General features: G+C 40.4%; 1 protein-coding gene across 5 annotated transcripts in view; it reads right to left on the minus strand.

Annotated features, from left to right (window-relative positions):
- MKX (mohawk homeobox) overlaps window positions 1-24,491 on the minus strand; it is a 47,957-nt gene that overhangs the window by 12,768 nt on the left and 10,698 nt on the right. For 4 of the 5 annotated variants that reach the window (XM_056485402.1, XM_056485401.1, XM_056485403.1 and 1 more), the window contains one exon: window positions 23,276-23,611. In XM_056485402.1, coding sequence (XP_056341377.1) covers window positions 23,276-23,611 — 336 coding nt within the window. Of the gene's footprint in view, window positions 1-12,263; window positions 16,062-23,275; window positions 23,612-24,491 lie in introns of those variants that run through there. The other variant, XM_056485405.1, reaches the window with a different exon arrangement.

The following is a 24,491-nucleotide window of genomic DNA, read 5'->3' on the forward strand; positions in this document are numbered from 1 at the left end:
CTTTCCCTCGTGAATCTATTGCAGTCTCCGTGCTCCTGCTCTCCACAAGTTACATTATTATTTCCATTACAGGATACCTTCCCAATCCAATATTCCCAGGCACCTTTTAAAAGCCCCTCAGAGGTTCTAGTAGATTGAGAGGCATATCAAGAAAGGCTATGTATTCACTGGGAGAGTGAGAGGCAGTGCATCAAAAGGTGGAAGGCTCTTGAGCAGAACAACATGCCCAGAGTTATTCAGGAAGATGTGCCTATTTGCCAAGAGCTTTTGAAGCAGAAACATCTCCTTCTATACTCCAAACACCACCTTGTGTTTAAAATGGTTTGAGTCCTAATGCAGTGCAATTCCAGTAACTCTGCAGAAGAATCATACTTAGAAGAGCTCAAAGCCTCTCTGGGCTATCATGGAGATTGGTGCAGTGTAATAAATCAGCCACACTGGGCTTGAATTCTCAGGGATCAGCTAAACCTGAACACTGCAGATGCTCACTAATTGAAAGATGTAAGCGCCCTTCATGGCTGAGCCTTTGCCTAAGACAGATGAGGCTCCTGCACTCGAAGGAGCACATGTGGGAGGTCCTGAAACAGTAGTATCCCAGTACTTAACATTGCAAAGGCCTTGGATGTGAACAGCTTTGTGGAAGAAGATGAAATTGCTTCTCTGGCAAAATGTATGAAACAGTCTGTGATAACAGGAATGAGAACAGGGATGACTGAACAAATATTTGCACTGAATGCCTTGTCAGGACAGGGGAATTGCTACTGATATGATCTTCACTTTCAGTGTTACTGTTTCTGACAGTCTTACAGACCTCGCAGATGTTTATTGGCCACTAAATCATTCTTCAAGAATGTTGGCTCTGTTCCCAAACCTGAAGAGCCTGAATGTGAAGGGGTTTGTTATTCAACACACACTGCTGCTTTTGGAGACTGATTTTCAAGCGGGAAGCATCGTCAACTGATAACAAGACAGGGACTGGATTCAGATTTCCCTGCACTCCAGGGCTCAGTTGCTAAGGCAGGCTGAGTAAATGAGCACCACAGGGCATTGAGCACCCACGTGGCAGAGAGCTCTGCCCGAGCCCTGACAGTGACAATGATGGACCTGTGCAGCAGCAAAGATTGCTGCTGAGAGACAGGGCTTACCAGCTCTTCCTGACCTTGGCTCACTCCGTGGTGCTGCAGAGAGCAGCTCTGTTCTGGTCAGCTCCTCTCACTGCAGGACACACAGCGAGGCTCATTCAGACCCTTTGCCATCCATCCCAGCAAGAGCAGCTCCCAAAGACACAACTGCTGAGCTGTGGAGGACCCTAAGCCACAGTATTTCAAGGCAAACAGATTTGGTTTGAAACAGAGAGTTTTTGAACTATGGGCAATGTGCTCAGGCTGTTTCTCTGAGTAAAGAAGCCAATTTTCTGAGATCATTGCAAACCTGAAAAAGCTACACTAGCCACAGGAAGCTGTACCTAAATAGAGACTGGACTAATAATAATAATTGTGACAGTAATAATACATATCTTTCAAACAATGAGTGATAAAAAATAATCCATTTCCTTTGAACTATAAAATTATTTCGTAATAAATTTACTAATAAAATTTTGTAATGAAATTATTATTGATGCGTAATGTATTATTATCACAGGAAAAATACACTATCCATAGATATTGAACATATTTCTCCCAAAAGACACCAACACATTGATAGTGGATGTGATCCAAAAGCAGTTAAAGCCAATAGCCTCCTCTAGAACCTAACTGAATTGCTGGCTATCAGTTTCCAAGATGAAAGACAATGCTATCTAAAGTAGCCCTTGTGACATTTCCCCCCAAAATAAAGTGAATACTGTTTAAAAATATCAGGTTAGCACAGACATAAAGAGCTTCAAAAATATGTAAGACAGCTGCAGAAAGTGATAATGTCATATTTACTACATATTTGTTTTACATTAGCTCATACGTGTTTTCCTGGAAGCCAGGAGGTATCTGCCAGGGAATTCTCTCCTGCAACAGTTTGCCCTATCACACTTAAAACACACATACATATTTGTGGTAAAGCCATATGGTATTTATGGTTAAATCAACTGACATATTTCAAAAATATGAATTTTGATTAATTTGGAAGCTCTGTAGATCAAAATCAGCTCAGAAGCTTTATTAGCATTATAAATAATCGGTCTTTCCTCATGTTCCCATTAAAAAAAAATTAAAAAATCTTCACCCAACAAGGTTTGCAATGGAAAACTGAGCTATTGATATGTGAATAAAAATTTAGAAAATACCTACATTCATAGAACACAATTCCTTACACAGATGCAGATGGAAATCACTATGAACTCCTTGTTCAAGGAGCAATTAAATTATCTCAGTGTAATTCACACTTATAGAATTTTTTTAATGTGTCTTCCCTGATCTACTTAGATGGTTTCCTAACAGTAAGCAGCATCTGCAACAATCACATGTTTGTACAGACAGCCTTGCACTCTCACCTGCCTTCTAAGAATTAAGATCCTGAACTTCCACTTCTATAGAGAAAATAAACAAGACACAAAGCCACGGCTCCAGACATAAAGAACATTTATACTTTTGTGGAAATAACTATGGTGAAAGAAAGTGAGATCCTTTGATCCCTCCAACATAGTTCAACTCGAGGTTCTAAGCTTTTGGACAGAGGATAAGAGGAGGACTCAGCAGACATGCAAGCCAGGCAGCTACAACACAAACTCTTTAAGCTCTCTGAACTGTTTCATGTTTTTTAATTAACTTGCTGCTATTCTTAGTAGTACTTCTGTTTCCACTTTTATAGCAACAAAGGCTTTTTCTTTCTTTTTGCAAGAACTTTTTATTTTTGCCCATGAGCCAAACTTTTCCCATAGAACAACTGCCTATACATCACAGTCTGTGAAGTTTATGGGGCTCTGCAAAGGGCCTGCAAAGCAGACACAGCAAATCCCATGTGCCTGAATTCCTGCCCACTGTCCTTCTCCAACAATGGGCAAACAGACCTTGCACCACCAGCAAATCTGTATTTGATAATACAGATCCATCAGGATGCACAAAAAGATTATAGTGTTACTATAGTAAGTTATAACTATAGTTATATATAGTGTGTAACTATAATGTTAAGGTAATGTTAAGGTGTTGGCAAAACCAGCCCCTCTGAGACCACGGGGAGTGGCTCACCCAGCTCATAGGCAGGTCTTGGCTAGTACTGGCAGACACCATCAACCCCAACTGCAACACCAGGTTCAGCAAATCTTTTAAAAATTCTCTCTAGATAGCACTTCCTAGAAAACTGCTGTCTCAGGAAGGAGCATCCTGAGAGCTGCTAATACCCACATCCCCATCTGCAGTGACAGTGTCCCTGCCTCTCACACCTCAGACACTGCTGGCTGCCTCAAGCTGTTACAGCACGGTGAGTTCTGTCTGAATGGCCCTAAGCTCTGCAACTAGTATGTGCCTTGCCCCCCTCAAACACCCAGAGGCTCACTTTGGGGGCTTAGATGACACCTGCCCCATTCCTCTATTTTTGTTTTTACAAGACTCATTAGCCTTTGTGGTGAAGCAGAGATTCCAGAACACAAACCAGGACACTGACACTGAGTATCTGTACCCTTAGACCCCAATAGGAGCTACCCCAAAAGAAACAACAAAGTGACTAAAAACCTGACATCAAGGACTTTTCCATATTATTTTGGATGATGTTAAGATGCCACATTGCTCAGATAGACCTGATAGGGAGCAGCACCCTCTTTTTTATTTGTGAAATCTGCATTTCACTAGATGTTCAGCCATAGCCAGTAATTGCAATTCTCAATCACAATTGCTTCTCAATTGTATTGTTTTCTTTTCTATCACATCTGTCTTTTTCCACTTCCTCTCCATTTCCAAATGGATCCTCATTTTTCTTTTTCTGCTCTGATAGGGAAAGAGAAAACTGAAGCAAGAAGAGTTCTTTCAAAAAACAGCCAAGACCACCTGGTGGGATGGCACTTGGCTTGCAAAGCCCAAGTCACACTGTGACAGCCCATCACATACGAGGTGCTGTGCATGCCCAGCTGCTGGCATTGAACCCTTGTTCTGTACAATCTGAGTAGAAATTGGTAATTGCTGCCCCCCAAAGAGGCAGATTGGCAAGCACAAAGACTTAGGGAAAGTTTCCTCTAGCCCTAACTCTGTGCACACTTCCTACTCCTGAGTTTGGTATGGAAGCTGGTTTCTATACAGCACTTGAAATGGAAAAAAAATCCCTTTGAAAGAAGCGCCTTGAAACAGATACTGGCAATGGATGACACTCACTTGCTGCAATTACTGAAAGACAAATTTTTGATCAGGACTCCTCTCTGAATTCTCTCCAAAGCCTCTCTGAGCTCCAAATGCTGTGACCTTTAAAATCAAGGGAGCAAAATGTTCTCTGTTCTAATGACTGGCACTGTAAAAGCAAAAATCCACACGTTAAAACTAAGATTTAAATTGTACTGTTTGGCAATCAAATCAGACTTGCTTCTTTTTGGGTATCAGAGGAAAACAGGGTCTGCATGAAAAGTTTAGAAGGATACTATGCTTTAGAAAAATGGGAAAAAGTTATTAATAGGAGTCCTATGTTTTCAAGGATGATGAAAACAGTATCTAAATATGTAATGGCATAAAATTACTGCCTAAATTCTCCACTTACTTGTATAAAACATAAAAAAGTGCATTTACGTTTCAAGAAAACAATAGTAAACTTTCTCTGATTATATGATGAAGTTTCAGATGAGTTTACAGCTCTAAATGTTGTTCTTGTTCTCATAGATACATGCAAGAAATACTTCTGTACAAAACATCCCTACTTTCCAAGCAGCAGAAAGGATGCCCTCCTTTGGACAAATACACACTTTTCATTTATTTGGACAAAAATATTAAAATTAAACAGAACAAATTTTCAATCAACACTTGTTAATTTGAAACACTAAAAATTCTCCCGTATTGAAAGCAGATTGCTCTGAAAAAACATTCATTTTCAAGGTCATAACAGTGCTGGCAGAACTCAAAAAATTGTAGTCCAACTTGCTTGTGTTCAGCTGTGTTTACTTAGTCTCAATTTGACAAAAGTCTGCCTCTGATTATACATAGCAGTCATCTGCCCACAGATAAATAGATATTACAAAATGCTTGGAGGGAATGACATTTGGCTACCATTATTTTTGGAATAATTTACCCAGCATCCTGAACTTAAAACACCAAAATGATTCATAACGGTTTCTGGACCCAAGTATTTCCATTTAATAAATAAATTTACCTCTATGACCTTTGTGGACTTTATATTGTACGTGTATTGGATTAAAAAAAAACAACAAAAACCAACAAACAAACCAACAAACAAAAAAACCCAACAACAACAACAAAACAAAAGCAGCAAGCACTTTATTGTTAAATATTCTGTATGCTTGGGATTTACCAGAATTCAGACCAGTGGCAAACTTGGTTCACTCACTCACAGCTCACAGCCTGCTGGAGTGGGGGCTCTGACCCAGCCCTACAGGACACCCCACTCCATCACCTGCAAGCACAGGGGCACTGCCCAGCTCTCTGCAGAGCAGGCACCTGCACTGGGAGCTCTCACCAGCAGAAACCATAACAGCACTGCCTGAGATAGAAATGGGTTTTCTATTTCAAATGCACTCCCCTCAAATGCAAACTTAATAGTTCTCTGCCTAGTATTTGTAGGAGGGAAAATTAACACATATTGGATGCCAAACTGAAATTTTGTGTTATCTGAGGGAAATAGTTGTTTCATTACATCTATGGAATATCTTATATTTTAAAGGACACCTGCAGTGTTTCTCTGATGTGGAAAGAAATTTTGTCCAGTTAAAGATACTACTTGGTCTGGGCATTTTGTGTTATAAATTATCCATGAATAAGGCGAAAAACGTATGAATAAATTATAGTCCTTACTCTCATTCCTTCCCTGATGCCTCTTCCTAATTCTCTCCCCTCCAAGTAATCACCTCTCAGTTCCCCAACTTCAACTACCCCATGTTTCCAGATCACACACTGTAAGTACTGAGGGCAATTCAAAGTCCATGAGTTATATTGTTACTGCAGCACATTTAAAGTGGAAAATGTTTGCAGAGCGTGGTGATGGCTGCAGGAATAAAGCTAGACCCAACAGAGTCAGAGTAGTTTCTGTAAAGTTAGCATGCTTTCAAAAACGTCTCTTCAATTAGAACACCAAAATTAAGAAAGTCCCTGATGCAATAGGAACCATATGTGTTTGATATGCCCAGCTTCTCTAACATAACATCTAAATATTCAGTTTAAAGAACATTAAGAGACTTGTTTACAAAGAACTAGTTTATGTGTTTACAAAACTAAGCTGAATATTTTTAGATGGAACAATTACATACAAGTTATTTCCCCTCATTTTCCCTTGTTTCATGAAGGAATATTACTGTGAAAAAGGAATGTGCTTTCAGTGTGGACAGCTGGAGGTACAGAAAACAGATTTCTGTCACGTGGAACAAATGCAGCAAATTCCTTCTTTACAGGGTGTTTCCTTACAGAGATTAAGTATTAGTGTTCATTACACTATGATGCAAAGCCCCACTCATTCAGAAGTGTGCTAATGACTGTGTCCCAAAGAAGAGTTAATTCAGATGGAATCCAGGAAAATGAGGCAACACAGAAAGCTCATCAGCAGTCCAATCACATGACAAAATGCGAAGCATCTCCAAAGCCACTTTCTGCCAAAAAAAGAAAAGCTGCTGCAAGAAAAATACTTTCACAGCTTGATATCTGGGTCTTGTGACTGCTATCCAAACAAGGAGTAAAAGTGGTACTATATAATGTGGCAGGGTAAACAGAACCACCCACTCACCATCACCAACCATGTTTTTAATTCAGATAAATTCTGTTTCTTTAAGAAATGATGGGGGAAAAATAAACAAAACCTTTTGCTGAACTTGAAAATTATATGTGTAATTATCAGATCTGGCATGACATATTTTAGGTTCATACATGCCATGAACTGTATAGGAATGCATGTTTTGACATGCAGGCTCAAGCAACCAATCCATTCCAGGTGATGTCCTTTCTACTCTACTGACAGATGCTCATCTTGGAGGAGCACAGAGACACTGCCCCCAGCCAACTATACATTAGATTAAAAAGATTTCTCTCTGTAACTTACAGATGATGACTTGAAAAATTTTCAAAGAGAGAATCTGATTTGAAAAATTTACTGAAAGGAGCAGACCTAAAAAAAGTTAAAACTTTCAGGAACACTGGGCCAAGGAAGCCTCCACACTTGGCCAAATTGTCTCACAGTAGCCTGAAAACTACTTACAGTTTTCAAAACAGGTCTTGATGGAATCTGCCAAAGTCTGGATTTGGTATGATTAAGCCAAAGTATGGGAAGTATTCTATACTTGTGTGTCCAGCTTAGTCAGGGATTGCAGATGCACCAAGAGACTGGGAAATTAATAACCACACACCTCCACAAACAGATGCCTCCACTGCTACCACCACTGCCACCAGCACTGGAGTATTTCTCAGTCTCAGACTAAGCTGTGCCTTTGCCCTAAGTCGTGGAGAAACAGTTTGGATTAATTTGCTTTGTATCCTAAGCAAGGTCATACCCTTTTCTGGAACTGTATTTGCTCTTAGTCTGTGTCTGTAAAAAATGCCAAGACACCACAACTGGACTCAAAGGTTCCTTCCAAGAAGGGTGCCAATTACTTGGATGCTTATCTACCCTTGTTTCTCAAACATGTTGAAAAGGAAAATATCAAATTTCTAAATTTGGACAGTTAAAAATGCTACTATCTCCTACACTTCTCTAATTTATTCTAGAACTCTTCCCTATTACACTCCAGATTCCTACCATTATTTTCATACCTGCTTCCTCAGTATTTTATCTTCTTGTCTTCATCCCTTTCATCCCTTTTCTTTCCTTTTCCTTCTTGTTCTTATCCTTAATCTTGCATTCCCCTTTCCACATCCTCTCCTAGCACTATCTTCTCTTAACAATCTTCCAAAACTTTCTGCTCTTTATTTTCCTACCTGTATTTATTTCCTGGCTCTGAGTTTTTCTTTCTCCCTTCTTTCTCTATCCTTTCTTCTATCTTTTCCCTCCTAGAGCTAAAATGATACTCCAGCCATGACCTACCTGAAAGGAGAGTTACATCTTTTAAGTCCATTGTCAGTACTAAAGGGATGGAAAATATCTCAAAATGAGCTAAACGACTATTCCAGTCACTGTCCTGGACAAACAAGTGTAACTCCCATCAACAGCTGGAGAAGTTCAGCACCTGAGTCAAGTTATTTCCCATTTGCCACCAGTGACTCTTTGGCGTGGGAGTCCTGCTATAGCAATCTGTCCTCACACTAGGGCACGGAGACACAGACAGAATTTCATGCAGTGGCTGCAGGCTGCTAGTGATGAGAAAAACAACTCTGATACTGTAAATACTTTCTTCACTCTTAACTGCAAACAGAACCTAACTGAAGTGAAAAATTTGTTGAAACTTTAAAAGTAAGGAAGAGACCTGTATAAACATGGAGATAATATGCAGCACTTCACCCTGGTATTCTGCTGGATCTCTAAGAGAACATCATCACAAGAAAAGTTCCTTGCATGGCATGCATTGTGTAATCAATATCACGAGTAATGAAAGTCTTACTCTTGGCTTCGGTTAAAGTGGTGCAACATCCTGTGAAAGGACAGAATTACCACACAATTAGGTCAAGAGGATGAAAAGACTAAGAAGCATTCTCTCCCTGAACTTCTTGAGATCTGCCCATCAAAACAGCAATGTTTGCTTTTCAAGACAAAACAAGCTAACAGAAACATGCACTAGAAATCATCTTTATGGCCAACACTACAGCACTACAGACAAAATACTGGGGAACACTTTTGCTTTTCATGGTGAATAAATTGCCCCTGTAACACTTCCCAGTCAAAAGCCCAGTTTCCCCTCCAGCTGGTGCTGCCTGGACAAGCTGGAGCTGTCTTGTGCATGGCTCAATCCAACTTGTACACCAGATCTTACAAAATTTTCTGTTTTCTTTGTCTCACTCTTTTTATATTGCTCTGGTGGTTTTCTCTGTGTGTTTTTGTCGCTGCTTGCTTCCCACCCTTACCACTCTCCAACTGCTTGCTGGGCAGGCACAGCAATTCCATGTAAGGAATGCAGGAAAGAGAAGCATTCCTTGATTATTCTGTGCACAGTAACTTGCACGACATTTGATCATAGACAGAGATTAAGTCATTCATGAACAGGGCCCAAAGGGAGGAACAACTCCAGAAAAACAACCCTTCACTGTTAGTGAAGCATCCAGGACTCCACAATCATTATTGCCACACTTACAGTTCATAGCCGATCTGGCAAAGCAAGGAATCCAACTGCAGGCTCTGTGGTTTAAATAAAATGTATCTACAGCAGCTTGGATCAATGTTTAAAAATGTTCCATGTTGTTTTAGTCCAAGGACAAGCTTTTAAAATTAAAAGAAAACTTTGGCTTTAATTACAGATTAAAAGTGAAAGTTGTTTTAAAAGAATGCATATTCTAAGAACAGTAATAGGAGTTATTTAAAATTTAAAACTCATTTTTCTCTCTCCCAGAGTGTGACAAGTCTTCTTGCAAATATTTAAAACACAAGTTTGAAAGCTATTAACTTGTAGACGATATTTAGGGTGCTTCTGCCTTGCTGTTGTGAATCTTTGGCAGAGCCCAACTTTTTCCTACATTTATAGTTTCAATCTAAAATAAGTGTCAGATTTTGACACGTTACAATGGCCAAAAAATAACCACAACTGTAACTTGTACCTCCTTTTCCCCTAAATTTTGTCGCCACATATGTGTGATGCAGCAAATGTCTCCACCCTATACATAAATGCAAAGGGTTTATTCCAGAGCAGCTACAAGCAATGTGATCCCACAGTGGTTAGGTGCTACAATGGAGAAGCTGCTGCTCCTGGGATGATTTTCAGCAACAATTGCCCATCTGAAAATCATTAGTGCATAGCAGTGGATTTTCCACATGTTCATATGCTGGACAAGCAGGTTGCCCTTGAAGTATGGTTCCCCAGGGGAAGAAGGAAAACCCAGAGAAAAGTATTCTATTGTCAGATCATGGTTTCACTAGAGCCAGACAAAAATATGGTCAAGCATTCACTTGGCTGCTCTGCTGGCAAAACGATAGGGTACCGAAATGGAGACAGCTAATGAGGAAGGCAAAGAATGAATCTCAGGAAGAAGACCTCAAAGGAGTACGGATTTTATTTATTTTTTCATTTAAAGAATCAAAAATAGGGGTAAGTATATAAATGTAATGACTTTCAGATTATTGACCTTTACTTTTATAAGGTCAAAAGGGTTTAGACAGGGTAGTATTTTCCCAATAAAATATCTCATCTTTTAATTTAGCTGTGTTTGAAGCACCAATAAGAAAGTACTGAAAGAGCCTAAGTAAAAAAGTCTATGATTCTAACTAGGCAGTATTTGTTATTTAATGCCCCATTAATCGATAATTTGGCTTGAAGGAGGAAAAAAAGTTGGCAAAAGGGAATGGAATTCTTTAGCTCCTTGTTTTACTTAAGAAAAATTCCCAACGGGCTTCACTTAAACAAAGAACTTTAGTTTTCCACTGGAAAGACAAAGAGAAAATCTTGGTCTAGCATGTCCTGCCACATGCTTTAACTACACAGTAAAAGAGTATGTACTTGGATCCCAGGCACATTTCAAAAGTGTAGTATTTATTAGCTGCTCTGTTGCCAAGTTCCACTATTATCATTTTATTATAACTAAGGTATATTTTTACTAACTAAATTATATTTAGGTTTTTAGTTTAAGCATTTGAAGGTCTTGGAGTGTCACGTACAGATGACATACAATATATCAAAGCTCTCTGTTGATTTTCTCCCTCCTTTCCTCTCCAAACAGTTATCCTCTATTTGTGAACTCAGGGGCTGATTTACCTAAACCCATATTCCAGCTGTAAAGATATGCAGGGGCCACGAGAGCAAAACCTTTGGATGAAGAAGAGCTCGCCAAGATGAAGGTGAGCCCTGGGATAACTCACTGCACTCATGTCCCTCACACCCTGAGGGGCAGGACAAACCAGCTCTCCCCACCAGCTCCTTCAGACACCTTGCTCCAGCACTCGTGTCTCACCCTTTGCCAGCTCACCTGGACCTGGGTTTTGCTGGACCTCCTGTTCCCAGCTGTGCCATGGGCTGGAGGTGTTGTATGGTGAGACACGAGCTCCCCACGGGTGAGGGTGGGCAGGGGCCAGCAGCTCATGGGGAGTTTCCCTCAGAAGACTCATCTCCCATACCTTCTGTAAAAGGATTTTTGGTCCTGTGGGGGTGTGGAGCCACTGTCTGGGGGCTGTCCAGACACAATGGAAAGATGTCACAGCCACGAGGCAGGAGAGGGTTTTGGTGGGCTCACGTCAGGCTGAGTGCTGCCACTGCTCTGGACAGGGAAGGAGTGTTTCTGAGCAGCCATGAAGCCCATGGAGAGATCTCAGAGCTCCACAAACCTCAGCAAATGCAGCAGTACCACAGCAATGAATAGAGCCTTTATTTTCCCTACTTTGTGCAAGGAATGAAGGATGAGATGAGGAGTACCCAAATAGGAGCACTAACATTCTCTGAGGCTCACAGTCTTTGATCTGTGAGCAAAGATCCCACTGAAAGCAGCAGGAGCACACAAAATGAAGTTTGGAAAGCTTTGCAAACACATGAACGTTGTGTGTCAAGTCATGTAGCATGCTTTGGGCCCAAGACACTCAAAACCCAGATCAGATCTTGGCAAATTGGATTTTTTGCACTTCCAAGCGCTTCCAAAGGGTTGGTTTTAAAACATCTGAGTGTCTGTGCCTCAATTATCAAGTGAAGATAAAGGCCCTTTGAGTTGGGTATATGTATAATTATCGGCCCCTTCTGAAATAAGAGGGAAAAGAATCAGGGGTGTGAATCTGTCAGTTGAATGAGGTATAGAAGAACGAGAAATATTAAGGACATTTTCCCTATATAGATTCACAGCAAATGTAATAAACACAGATTAATGCTTGTGTGCACTTGTAGCAAGGAGAAATTATCACTCACAGTCTCGTTAGACAAGGAGTGAAAACAGCAGCAGAAAGGCTGGGACAAAATACTAAAAGGAAAACAGGTTTATAAAGACACCTGCCATTTTTATTCATTTAAATGTTTAAACAAACATTTCTTCTCATTGGTTTAGACAGAAGAAAAAAAAAAAAAAAATAAGCCTTTGCATATAACAAAGGATTACTGGGATCAATACCTGTAGGTCAGCCTTGTCTTCTCTGCTGACTTCTGTGAAAAGCATTTTCAGCTTTGTAGGGGCAATCTGGAGTAAGCAACTCAGTGAGGTATGGGATTTGAAAGCAAGATATATCATTGTTTGTAGACAATACAGTTGGGAGACTCTTTTCCTCTGTCTTTGCAAAATTCACTGCCATGGTAAACTTCTGCACAGCAAACAGCAAGAGAAAGTGCTTGAATTCCACAGATATCATCATTGTAATAGAGCACTAAGGAAATATATGTGCATCTCTGTGTATGTATACATAGGAAAGAATTGAATCTCACTTGAATCTCAAGTTCTGGCCAGAGCAGAACAGCTTTTTTGGTTTCTCTTCACCTCAAAAAGTGCCACTAAATATCCAGCTCTACTGAGACTCAACAAGTAGGAAGCCCAGAACTGTTGTAATTATGATATCACAAAGTGCTCCAGGCTTCACCCAGCACCCCTGCTCCCCTAGCTGACATAAATTTCACAGGCTGCACGTAGCTCTCTCTTACCCTGCTGGCACAAACAGTGCTGCAGACACCCAGAGCTTCCCCTGATAAAGGAACAAAGGCTGCTGTCTTCTGGAGGAAGCTCCTATTTGAAGATGATCCCACGGAAATGAATTTGATGCAGAAATCAATAGCTATGCCAGCTAAACAGCATGAGAGGGAGAAAAGCAGGACAATGAATTTTAGTGTGCCTGTGTAATGGACAATCCACCAGCACAGTGCAAAGCTGCCATAAATAGTCAGGAGCAGAGCACTGGATTTGCACACCAACTCTGGAACCTGCTCCCTGAGCAGCCACCAGTCCAGACTGTATGGGACAAAGCCAGATCCTGCTCCTTGGGGTAGAAAGAGCAATTAGACAAACAGAGACCTGGGAGAAAAGCCTCCCTGAAGTCAGGGGCTGAGACAAATCCTCCAGCACACCAAGAGCTCATTAAAACTGCCCGCAGTGTCTGGCCCACAAAGTACATCCAGTGCGAGGAGCGCAATCCTGCTGCTGTTTTGCAATGCATTACAAAATACCTTGGCTAGCAGAAAGAATTTGAGGCAATTTGCTCCTGAAGAGCCAGGTCGTGAAGAGCCTTCATTTTTCCAGCAAACTGGATTTAAGTTGACAAATAGTAACAGAGAAAAAAACCCAAAAGCCTGACAAAGTAAGGGGAGATGGAGAAACCGACAAGGTTTAACTTGATCTTGGAGGGTGTAAATCTGTCAATACCCACAAATGACCACAAGGCCACATGCCAGTTTTCACTCTGAGATACCGTAACTAAGACATTTGGCTGGTACCTCACATTGGAAAGAAAGTTTTTACATTTAGAAATGTAAAACATTGTAACATTTAAGGAATTTTGGCTACAGCCCACTAGCCAGCCTTCCCCCAGCCTCAGCTAAGGGATTATTTTGAATGTTGCTTTGCTTTTCGTGCATCTGTTGCCTAAATCAATGTGGAGGCATGAGGAGGGACTGAAAATTGGCTCTAGGAATAGTGGTATATTTTAGTGTCATAACTGAGAGTCTTGGCAATCCCTTTTAACTTGAAATGTCAGTGCCATACCAAACGATCTGGTCATCATAACCTCAATTTCTGGCCATCACTGAAAGAACAGAGATAGTCTCTGACATCGGGTTTCAAGGCCACTGTGAAAAACTAAGGAAAACAGATTTCATGGCTTATTGGAATTTTGCTTTACCTATTTTTGTGTTTCTTTTCAGCTGTTCCAGCTTCAAATGTTTATCTGATCTCTTTCTGTTTGAATTGTTTTTCACTTTTCCATATTTTCTACAATGCAGTTTACCTCTCCAAGTCTCTTCCCTGCTTTAAACTCCTGGTCTTTTTTTTTTTTTTTTTTCCCCTAGCTCACATAAAACTCACTTATACAAGCCTTTTGCATGCTTTTACTATTAGGACATATTTCTCCCTTAGCAGATCTAAAGTGGTGATTTGATGCCAATTTAATGCCATAAAGCACAAAAGACCTTAACAGGTCTTTAGTAATCACTGGCAATTTCCACATCTGCCTCTTTATCTCATACCCAAATTTTTAAGTCTGTAGTAAAGTGGATTTAATATCACTGAATCCAACTCTGGTTCTTTGGATAATTAAAAATTGAGCTCTACAGATGAACATTAGATAAGGTTTTGAAGAACAGTTGTTTTAAAAGTGCTCCCCTTTCTCCTTCAAGCTGACAAAACTCTCATTCACAAACAATACCTATGGGTTCCTGACATTTTCTGAATTGTATGTACAAACTCATCCACAGCCCAGCATGATTCCATGCAGATATTCCTTCAGTCCACTTCTCAAATTGTGTCAAAACCCTCCCAAGAGCTTCTCTGTGAGTACACATGGAGTATCAGAAGTCTGGTCTCACTAAACTGCTTTCATCATTATGTTTCTGGTATTCACATTATGGACAAATGACCTAAAAAATTTCAGTTAAACACATAAAGGAGAGGGGTTTCTTTTTCAAATTACAGAATTACTTTTAAAAACCACAAACCTGCAAAAGGAAATAGGATTAGCTGGATCAGATAAGATCATTAATTTATCTGGTCAGGCACATTCAGTACATAGCTTTTTAGAAAAGAAAATTAAAATGGGAGGAAGAAATGGTGAATAAAACTAATTTTGCAGTTCAATACTATACAAGTTTTTACATTATTTTAAGAAGAATAAAAAAAACTCACCCAAAAGAAAACAATCCAGTCTTCTTATTTCTCTATTTTTTTCTATTATGATCAATAGATAAATTCTACCATTTGCATGAATAAAATTTCTTAACCTACTTGAGAATCATCAAACACTGCTTTGGTGCATGAGCCTGGAGAGTTTCAAGTATTTGCCACTCATATCAAAATCTTGCCATGGTAAGGAAAATGCATGTGTTTGTTCATGTAAGCAAACACAGAAATACCCAAACCATTTTCTTTATTTACAGCTATATGACTGAATACAAACAAGCTGCTTTTCACCAGTTTCACCACAGGCATAAAATATTTCAGACTCCAAGACTACTGAGAAGCTCACAGGTTTTTTTTCACCAGTCATCATGCTCCAAATTTACAAGCCTAACTCAGATGGTTATTACTGGGATGTACCTGCTTAAATCCCTTCCACAGATGGGAGAGTGAATACTGCTCATGCCAAGCTTCAGTCTGGATTGAATTTTTACAGCTGGGTCATAAATTTGCAGATTAAAAGGGTTCTAATGGAAACACAGGTACAACCTTAACTACAGCAACATGAACAGCAGCAATGTAACACTGCACGAGGGACAGTCTGCACTACAAGCAGAATCTACCAGGAGTTACCCAAAGTCACATTATTTCTCCCCAGCAGCGGCGGAAGGAGGCTGGGACATGCAGAAAACTCATGCTAGGTGTGAAGTTTCAATTCAGATGTTTTTCCAGAAAGAAGTGAAACTTTTATGGGCTTGTCATTCCTTTAAGTTTACTGCTCCAGCCAGAATGTGAAAAGTCCAGCCCTTTTTTCCCTTCTGCTACTACCCCGTCTCGCCTGTGCCTGCCCTGTCTGCACCCTGTCCCCTCCTGGTCACACTCAGTATGTTAGTAAGAATCACCAAAGGCAGTGGTTACTTGTGATGAAGATTATAGATTTCATATGTAAAAGTGATCCACTGGGCAATAAAGAAGAGGTTTGTCCCTGTAATTTCTCTTTCTTCATGCAGGTGCCATGGGCAGATGTCTTGGTGCAGGAGCAGAGTCAGCTGCAGTCCCACAAGAGCCCTGAGGAGCAGAACAGGCACATTTCAGTGTTGGAGCCAGCACAAGCCTTGCTCTCAACCCAGTGATCTGCCTCCAGCCATGGCTTTGTCTGCTCAAAAGTGCTTCCCCATCACAGATATATAAAGTTGTGTGTGACTTCTAAGCCACTCCTGATGAGGTGACAGCACGCATCTCTGGCTTTGTGTTTTGTTCCTCTTTTTCGCTATTCCATCTATAAAATTTTTCAAGTTCATTGGCCTACATCTTCTCTTTGGCACAAAGGGCTGAGACTCACATTTTGCTGCTGGGTTTCCTGGGTAAGGGACAGAGCAGATACACCCTCCTTTGTGCCTTCAGAAGCATGCTGGGGCCAGCTGCAGTGCCAGAGCCCCTCTGCACTCACAGCAGGGCAGTGTGAGGCAGCCAGGCTATGGAACATCCCCCAGGATGCAAACCACTGCTCCTGCCTGGTGCTGCCCTGCTCTGTCCCCAGCTCTTGCACCAGGGCTGCAGCACCCAGGGCTTTCTGCTCTGCTTGAGCTCATTTACCTCGTCTCTTCATCTCCCCTGAGCCCCACTCTGCCCTCCTCTCTGAGCAGTGCCTCTTTTCACAGCAATATCTGCAGCTGGCTTTTTTTTGCAATGTTTGCAAGGCTGAGGGAGCCCTGAATAAGGGCAGAAGCCATGGCAAGGCAGCACGTGAGCCTGGTGTTTCTGCGTCAAGAGATCTGCACACAAATTTGGCTACTGGGGAAAATCCTGCTCAGGCAGTGGAAGGGGAGAAGGAATCACATCCATTTCACTAAATGAGTTTTCCCAAGCTGTAGTTTCACACACCTTTTAAATATCCTTAAATTAACTGCTAATTTTCTAACTAATTTCCCTATTATGTTCATTACTAACCATTCAGTCTAGAGCTAAAACTGGAAAACAGTCTGATTTATGACTATGTGCTTTTCCATGCACATAATTTCCTGAAACATTCAGATTTTGGCTGGCCCCAGGTTTTAAAACCAAGCATAATTCTGAAGACATTTGGAACAATGGGGAAACAGGGATAAGTATTTTTTTCTCTTTGAGAACACTTTCACTAAATGAGTGAAGCCTAAGGCTGGCCAGAGAACAGCTCTTGCTAAGGCCTGGAGCATTGACTAACTTTAAAGAGGAATATTAAAATATATAGTTGTTAGAGATTGGTGACAGTACCACACATTTTTCCTGCTGTGTCTGAGAGAGGTCTTGGGCAAGCACAGGGGTCTGATGCTTTTTGGCCACTGCTGTGAATATTTGCATTGGGAAAATTTTAATGATCTTGGAGAGACAAAGGCGGGTTTGCTGCACCGGCACAGGCAGCGACAACCTGTGGCCATGGAAACATGGCTGGTGCCCTGATTTTTTTTGGTGTCTCCTCTGATTTTTTGGTCAAATGTTGTAATCTTTTCCATTTCAAATCATTCATGCAAGAACATCTCATTCTCTACAATGATAAAGCTGTCAGGAGTCCTGACACGTGCTGCTCTGAAGCAAGCTAACCTGGAGAAAATCCTCTGCAGCCAAACAACTAGCTCAAGACAGTTTTTACTGAAGCATGTGGAAAAACTGCCAATGACATCAACAGAAGCAAAATCAGAAGATGTGCCCACAGTCCCCCTCTGCTCTGTGGGGTCTCCACAGCAATTATACCTGAATTACAGAACAGGCACAAATATGCTGCTATTTGAAGCATATCTTAGCATGGAGGTGGAATCTTTAATATTCTGGCTTTAAACAGGAAAAAAAAGCCTTAAACATTTATAACCTTTTGTATCTGAAAACAAACAGATTAAACAAGAATGCACTATTTTTGCATCCAGCACCTGTGAGAAATAAAAGGATGGATGGAGAGAAGTGGCACAGGAAAACTGCACTGCTGGGAGTGCTGCATCCCCTCTCAGCAGGGCTGGCTCCAGGCAAAGCTCTTCCCTGCTGGCTGGCAGTCCCTGTGTGCCCAGGCTTTTGGGACAGTGCTCTGCCCCCAGCTATTGCTGTTCCCAACCCACCCAGGGCTGTCTTCCTCCATTCTCCTACCTGAGAGAGGTTGGAATTGCTACCTTCCCACAAAAAAGACTCAGTTTTGATGATGCACTGTTTTTGGGATCATGTGGAGAAAATTCTGACCCATTCCCCCTTGCAGGTCAGGTACTGAGAAATCAAGAAACTAAAGAGAACTAAAAAAGCAGCTTATTTGATTTTTGGTGTTTGAACTGAAAGAAATGCAAAAAGTGAACCAAACTAGCAGGGAATGGGTGAGATCTTTAAAGTTCTTAGGTCTGGGCTATCACTTCTGGTATATTAAACTGATGCTTCCCATGTAGTAAAGATATTTCTTTTTATTCTTACTTTAGAAAAAACAAGAGAACAGTAAATTAAACACAATCTTCTCCTCAATTCTCAATTCCATACTATTTTAGTTGACGAATCAGATCACGTATTAATAAAATTCCTGCAGAAATACCATCTTAACTGTGTAACCTTCAAATTGCAGTTATGCTGCTGTGTGCATTTAATACTGTACTTGACATTCACCTTCTACATTTCACTTCTGGATGACATTAGAATCTGCAAAAAAGACCTCCTTCAACTCTCCCAGGTTACCATTTATTTCAAAGTATCCCCAAGGTCTCCAGCACCATTTAGATCCAACTTGCAAAAGTCACTGCTGTGAGCAGTTTTTGTGGGTCCCTTGAGCTGTTTCTGAAAACAGGTTCCATTGTGTTCATATTATGCTTTCAAATTTTATGGCTTATTTTTAAATTACATGTTAATTTCTAAAAATGTTAAATTGCGAGGGAAAGTTGGCGAGGACCACACAAAATCACAGCACTGTTCTGCAGTTTGTGTCTCTCTGTAGTACTTATGTGTATGCTACAGCCTTACATTTAAGTGCTCTGCAGGAATGTGGGCCTGATCCTGCAGTGTGAGGGTCTCATCAGAGGTGCTCAGTGTGCTACTATAAATGATCCAGGATCATTCTTTATAAATCACCAACATTGCAGGATAAAAAAGAAAGCAAGAAAGGAAGGTGAGAGGAAAGAAAAAGTCAGTAGTAATGAAAACATCAGAAACAGAGCTCACTCCTGAGTATAAATGTCTAAAAATAGAGATCAAACACCAAAAATCAGCCAGTCATTCAAGCGCTTGTTTAAAACCACCCTCTTTTCCAGGCCTGCAAGTCTTGAGTTTCCTCACTGTTTTTACTTGTTCTGGCTTTTCTACTGTGCTAAGTAACATATAAAGTGAAATCAATGAAAAATCTGCCTACAGAGAAAGGACTCCCTATCCTGCTATTTAATCTATTTTTCTCTTGTTTAAATTTTTGCTTTCCTTCACTAGACAACAATATCCCAGAAAGCTGGGAATTTTTCATTTCCTTGTGCTACAACGAGGCAGAACATTTTGTTTCTGCAGGTGACTGACAATAGGGTACTCAGGGAGCACTGCAGCATGATTACAGAAAAGTCAGCATTTTAGTGATCCGTAAACCAAAGATTGACATTGCCTCTTTAGATTTATATTCAGCTTCACGACAAACATGAGATCTTTTCCTTGTAGATTTCTAGAGTGCTTGTTGCAGTTAAGACTGTTATTTCTGCATGCATTTGTACAACAAATACAGGTAGACAAGTCTGGTTTCACTTATTCCTGTCACACAGAGAACCCGCTGTGAGCGACTGCATGCCAAGCAGTTAGTGAAAACCAGTTCTCCAACACGGCTTTTTAACTAAACAAAAACACTGGATCAAGCCTTTCAGTCATCAGTTTAGGATACATATTTGACCAATTATCTACACTTATGTATTATACCTGCACCAGGATTGATTTGAACTTGAACTGAAATTTTCTGCTTTAAGTGAGCACACACACTTGTGTATGCCCTGTTACATCCATAGGAATATCAGTTTAGGACAGAAAGACTTACAGAAGCCGAGAGGGCTGCACTCTTCCCTGGCTGCTCCGTTCTGCCTGCACTGTCCCCCTCAGCACTCCCTGGCTCCCCAGTGTGGGCACTGCACCTGCCAGGGCTCCCACTTGGGGTTTGCTGCTCCTGCTCCAGCTCTGAAGCTGCTCCCCATGAGCTCACAGTAATTGCATGGAAGTATAAAACGAGGCTGCTCTGCCGACAGCCAGTTACACAGCCTGTCCTTGATCTTTATGTGGGATTTCCCAGTTGCATGGAGCTGGAGTAGCATATGGTCCCGTGTTTATAAGCATGTTAATGACTGAAATGGGAACCTCTACAACTCGTTTTCCTTACAAACCTTAGACTGCAATTTCTTGTTTTTGTTGCTGGACACTGCGCTCACTCGCCGTTAATTTGGCGCAGGCGGTTGAGACGCGCGGCCGCAGTGACCCCGGCGCTGGGCAAACAGAGCAGCTCCAGACACACTGACGGACTGAAATCAGCCTCCAGCCCCTAATCACAACCAGACAGGCCGAGTAAGCTTTCTTACTCATCATCTGCTACAAAAAGTTACCTTCCCAGGGAAGCACAATAAAGAATTTGTTTAAACTCCAGTGACTTCCTGTCCTTACAGGCACGACGACATTGCCAATCATTTCTCAAAAATAAAACATCAGTTTTCACTCTGTGCTTTTTGAAATACTGCTTAAAATGTGTTCATAAATTAAAACATCTAGTAGGGACTTGACAATCCTGTAACAGCTCCTTTGTATTAAAAATTAGCTGTTTTGCTCTACAAAAAGTTGCAGCAGGGAGCTCCTTGTAAGTGGCGATCTCACTTAAAAATACACTTGCCACTTTCAAGAGGGTAAGAGTGGTAAAGTCAGCCATACTCTGTTATTTGCTTAACCAATATGTATTACACAGAAAAACATACTTTGAAACTTTGTTGAAAACACAGATACAGGTCTGGTACAGTACTGCACTGAGAATTGCCAAGCGAGGTATTCAAATTACAAAGAAAAAAAAGAAGTAAATAATCCTTATTTATCTCTTCCTACCTAACAATATGTAAATAATTTCATCTATTTGAAGGTAAGTTTCATAAATGGACAATAACTTGAAAATATCTACTTTCTTCATGAAAAGATTAATTCCTGCACATACAACATCATCAGAAAATCATTAATGGGACTGTAATCTTGTAACTGAAAAAAAGTTTATTTGTACCTAGATTTTCTGAATGTTCACACATATATAGCAACAATACAGCAAAAAAAAAAAGTATATATATATATATATCATATATATAATATGTGTATATATATGATCTTTTTTTCTTTCTATATAGTGCTTGTCTGCTTTTGAAGTGCAAAAAGAATAAAACTACATCATAAGAGCTGCTAGTCTGTTCTCAAAAAATGTGAAAAGGTTAAGGAAGATATTTAGGAACTGACTTAAACACAGTCTCAAGAGGAGTTCCAGGAATGTCACTTACTAGTGACAAATATGCTAGTTTTTAGTCATTCCTGCACAGCTGGTGAATTTACGCAGTTACAGCGTGCCTCCCTCAGCCTTCACATTAATGATCATATTTTTCAGTGCAGCTTTAAATTTGTCAAGAAGAACTTAACCCAGTAGCAAATTTATTACAAATTTTAAAAAGTCATGCATCCATTTTTAGGTTATGGTATAAAGTACAGAAAAACAGAAGTTTACATATCTGAGCTTCTGCATCTGTTCTTGAGTAACTTTTCACTTAAAAATAAAACTTGGCAGACAATATACTTGTAATGCAGACCAAATGCATTTGGTATGTTCAGAAAAAAAAAAAATAAACTAACAGAGAGAGTTTATTTTGAAACTTATTAATTGAGCATGCACTATTCTTTCTCCCCAGGAGATCCCATTTCTCTACAGGGCCCCTACTAATTTTTTGGTCATTCCCAATAACCTGCACACACAAACATCCTCTTAAGCCCTACCAACAGAACTCAGCCATGTGGCCCTTCCACATGGACAAAAAACCCCACAGAAAATGTGCCAGAAAAGAGAGAGCAAAGGCTACAAAATTGAGAGGCTGCAAAGGTACCTGAACCTGTCTGCCAAGGAAGCCAAGGGAAACCAAGTACAAAATCTAAATCTGTGTTAACTTTACTGGAAAATCCTCCAGTACTTTTCAGCCATCCCTAAAGTGATGCTGCCCTCAGGGTGGTCCCTGGCAGAATAAACTGCCAAGAAGAGCTCAGGACAACTCAAGGGGCTGCTGCAGAGTCGAAACCCTGAGATGCTGGTGGAGACCTTCAGAGACTGGGATGCAAAACTTCATATTTTTCAAAATTATTTTTTTTTCCCTGTGTCCCAAAGAAATACAGAAGTTTCATAAGAGGAGCCTTCCAGCATTCCCTGCCTCACAGCGACTTGAGCAAGTCCTGATCTTGCCCTTATTTACAGCAGTTTACTGGCATGAACCAGGCAGTCCCATGTGCCTTGCTCTGACTGGTAACATAGTGGATGACATTGCATCACGTTTGTATGTTCTTATTGATAAAATTAAAATAATAAACTATGTGTAACCCTTCAAAAAATAGTAAGACATGGTGTTTAATGACCAAGTCTGTGGCTCCCTAGGTCTGGAGAGTGATGCAGAAATTAGTCTACAGTAATGCCTGTATTCCTAAGGTTGCGTGAGGACCACAGGGTCACATATTGGACAAGGCACTCTGAGGACAGAAAAGGTGCTGTACAACAGGGGAAGGTGTCCACATGTACTCCACTGAAGTGCATATGACTCATGTAAGTGTCACAAACATCCACCCTGAAATTTCATGCCCTCCTCCTCCTCCCAGCTATAACCATGGAGAACTTCATTTCCTCCTCTAGTCCCCTCTTATTGTAATAGAACGACCAAGAGGTTTCTCCTTCCTTAGGCTCATCTTAGTGATGACAAAAAGTGGCCTGTAAGTGTCATTTCAAAAATTATCCCCATTGCTCTGCTTGAAAAGCAAACCAGCTTCATTAGTGGCCAAAAACAGCACTTCACTGTAATACTGCAGGTTTCTTCTTCTCCAGAGAATGAAAGGGTGGACAGGATTTATCCACTCTAATGTGAAAGGATGGACAGGAGTAATCTACTCTCATGCAAGGAGATGGACAGGAATTATCCACTGTCATATGAGAGGATGGACAGAAGTCACCCAGTCTCATAAAAGCACAATCAGGTGACACCTATTCCAGGAGCCAGTGCCTACTGGAGATGTCTGTAATAGAAATCATGCAGAAAAATATCCCTTACCTGTCCGATAGACAAAATTGCCTTCTGTCTCTGATGATGATGGAGACACCAGCTCTTCCTCAAATTCATTGGAACTAAATGAACCAGAATGATTCCTTTGCCTTGTTTTTTCCATCATAGCTGCATTAGTAGCCATGACGTGTCTCAATGAGTCATTTAGGTAACGATTCAGTAAGCTGCTTTTGTATTTGGGGGGTGACACATAATCCTCATTGGCACTTGCTTCTGGTCTCACTCCTGTTTTTATTACTGAACTTTCAGTTTTAATCACAGTGTGATGAACTGGTTTGTTATATCCCCCTTCATTCATATGGTTTCTCGGAGGATTTTCTCCATCTGAAAACAAAAGAGCAAAGATACAGTAATACACTGAGTACTTAATATTTAACATGAAGCTTTCTCTGATGTTTTGAATTGTGATAAATATAACCAAAATTAGACAGTAACTTCAGCACTAGACACTGATTTTCATTATCTTCTGTTCACACATTGCTCATAGTAGTTCCCATGATCCTCAGATGTTCCAGCTATTCAAAATTAATTGGCTGTAGAAAACAGTTTTTGAGTCTAATTTGTCCATGAGTAACACAAGACAGGTAGAAAAAATTTGAAAAGGGCCCTAACTCAATGATAAGCATTTAAAAAGCTGTGTAAATAGGCTGAATTCTTACTATCATAACTTGAAATTTGGTTCGCCTGAATACCACAGCATATTTATCTGCATTTGCTTAAACTGTACTCTCTTAATTGTTCTGCAAGCAATCTTTTCAAGGGAAATTAGTAGAAATGTGAGTACATTCCCACATTTTTCAAGAAATGTGAGTACAGACTGAAACTGGAACACAGATATTTGAAACTGAGTACAAATTGAGACATACTCTTCTAAAAATTCACATACAGATTTCTGACAACGTTCTGTAGGATTTGCTCCTGTCATTGCATCTCCATGTCACAATTGTCTAAAAAAAGTACTCACAGACAGAATTAATACAAGAGTTCTATTAAAAATACTGGGTACTTTAAAAAAAATCCTATATTGTTAATTTGAGTAAGAAAGACTGCATCCTTTATGGAGAACAGCTGCTAGTAAAATACAACAAATAAATAGCATCAATATTCAGTTTTTCATCTAAGATGCCCCCCTAATCAAATTCTTCCTTTAATGATGTATATTGCTATAGCCCTTCCATGAAGGAATGTAACAGTTAAGTGATTT

This window comes from Oenanthe melanoleuca, chromosome 2, assembly GCF_029582105.1.
Source record: "Oenanthe melanoleuca isolate GR-GAL-2019-014 chromosome 2, OMel1.0, whole genome shotgun sequence".
Lineage (NCBI taxonomy): Eukaryota > Metazoa > Chordata > Aves > Passeriformes > Muscicapidae > Oenanthe > Oenanthe melanoleuca.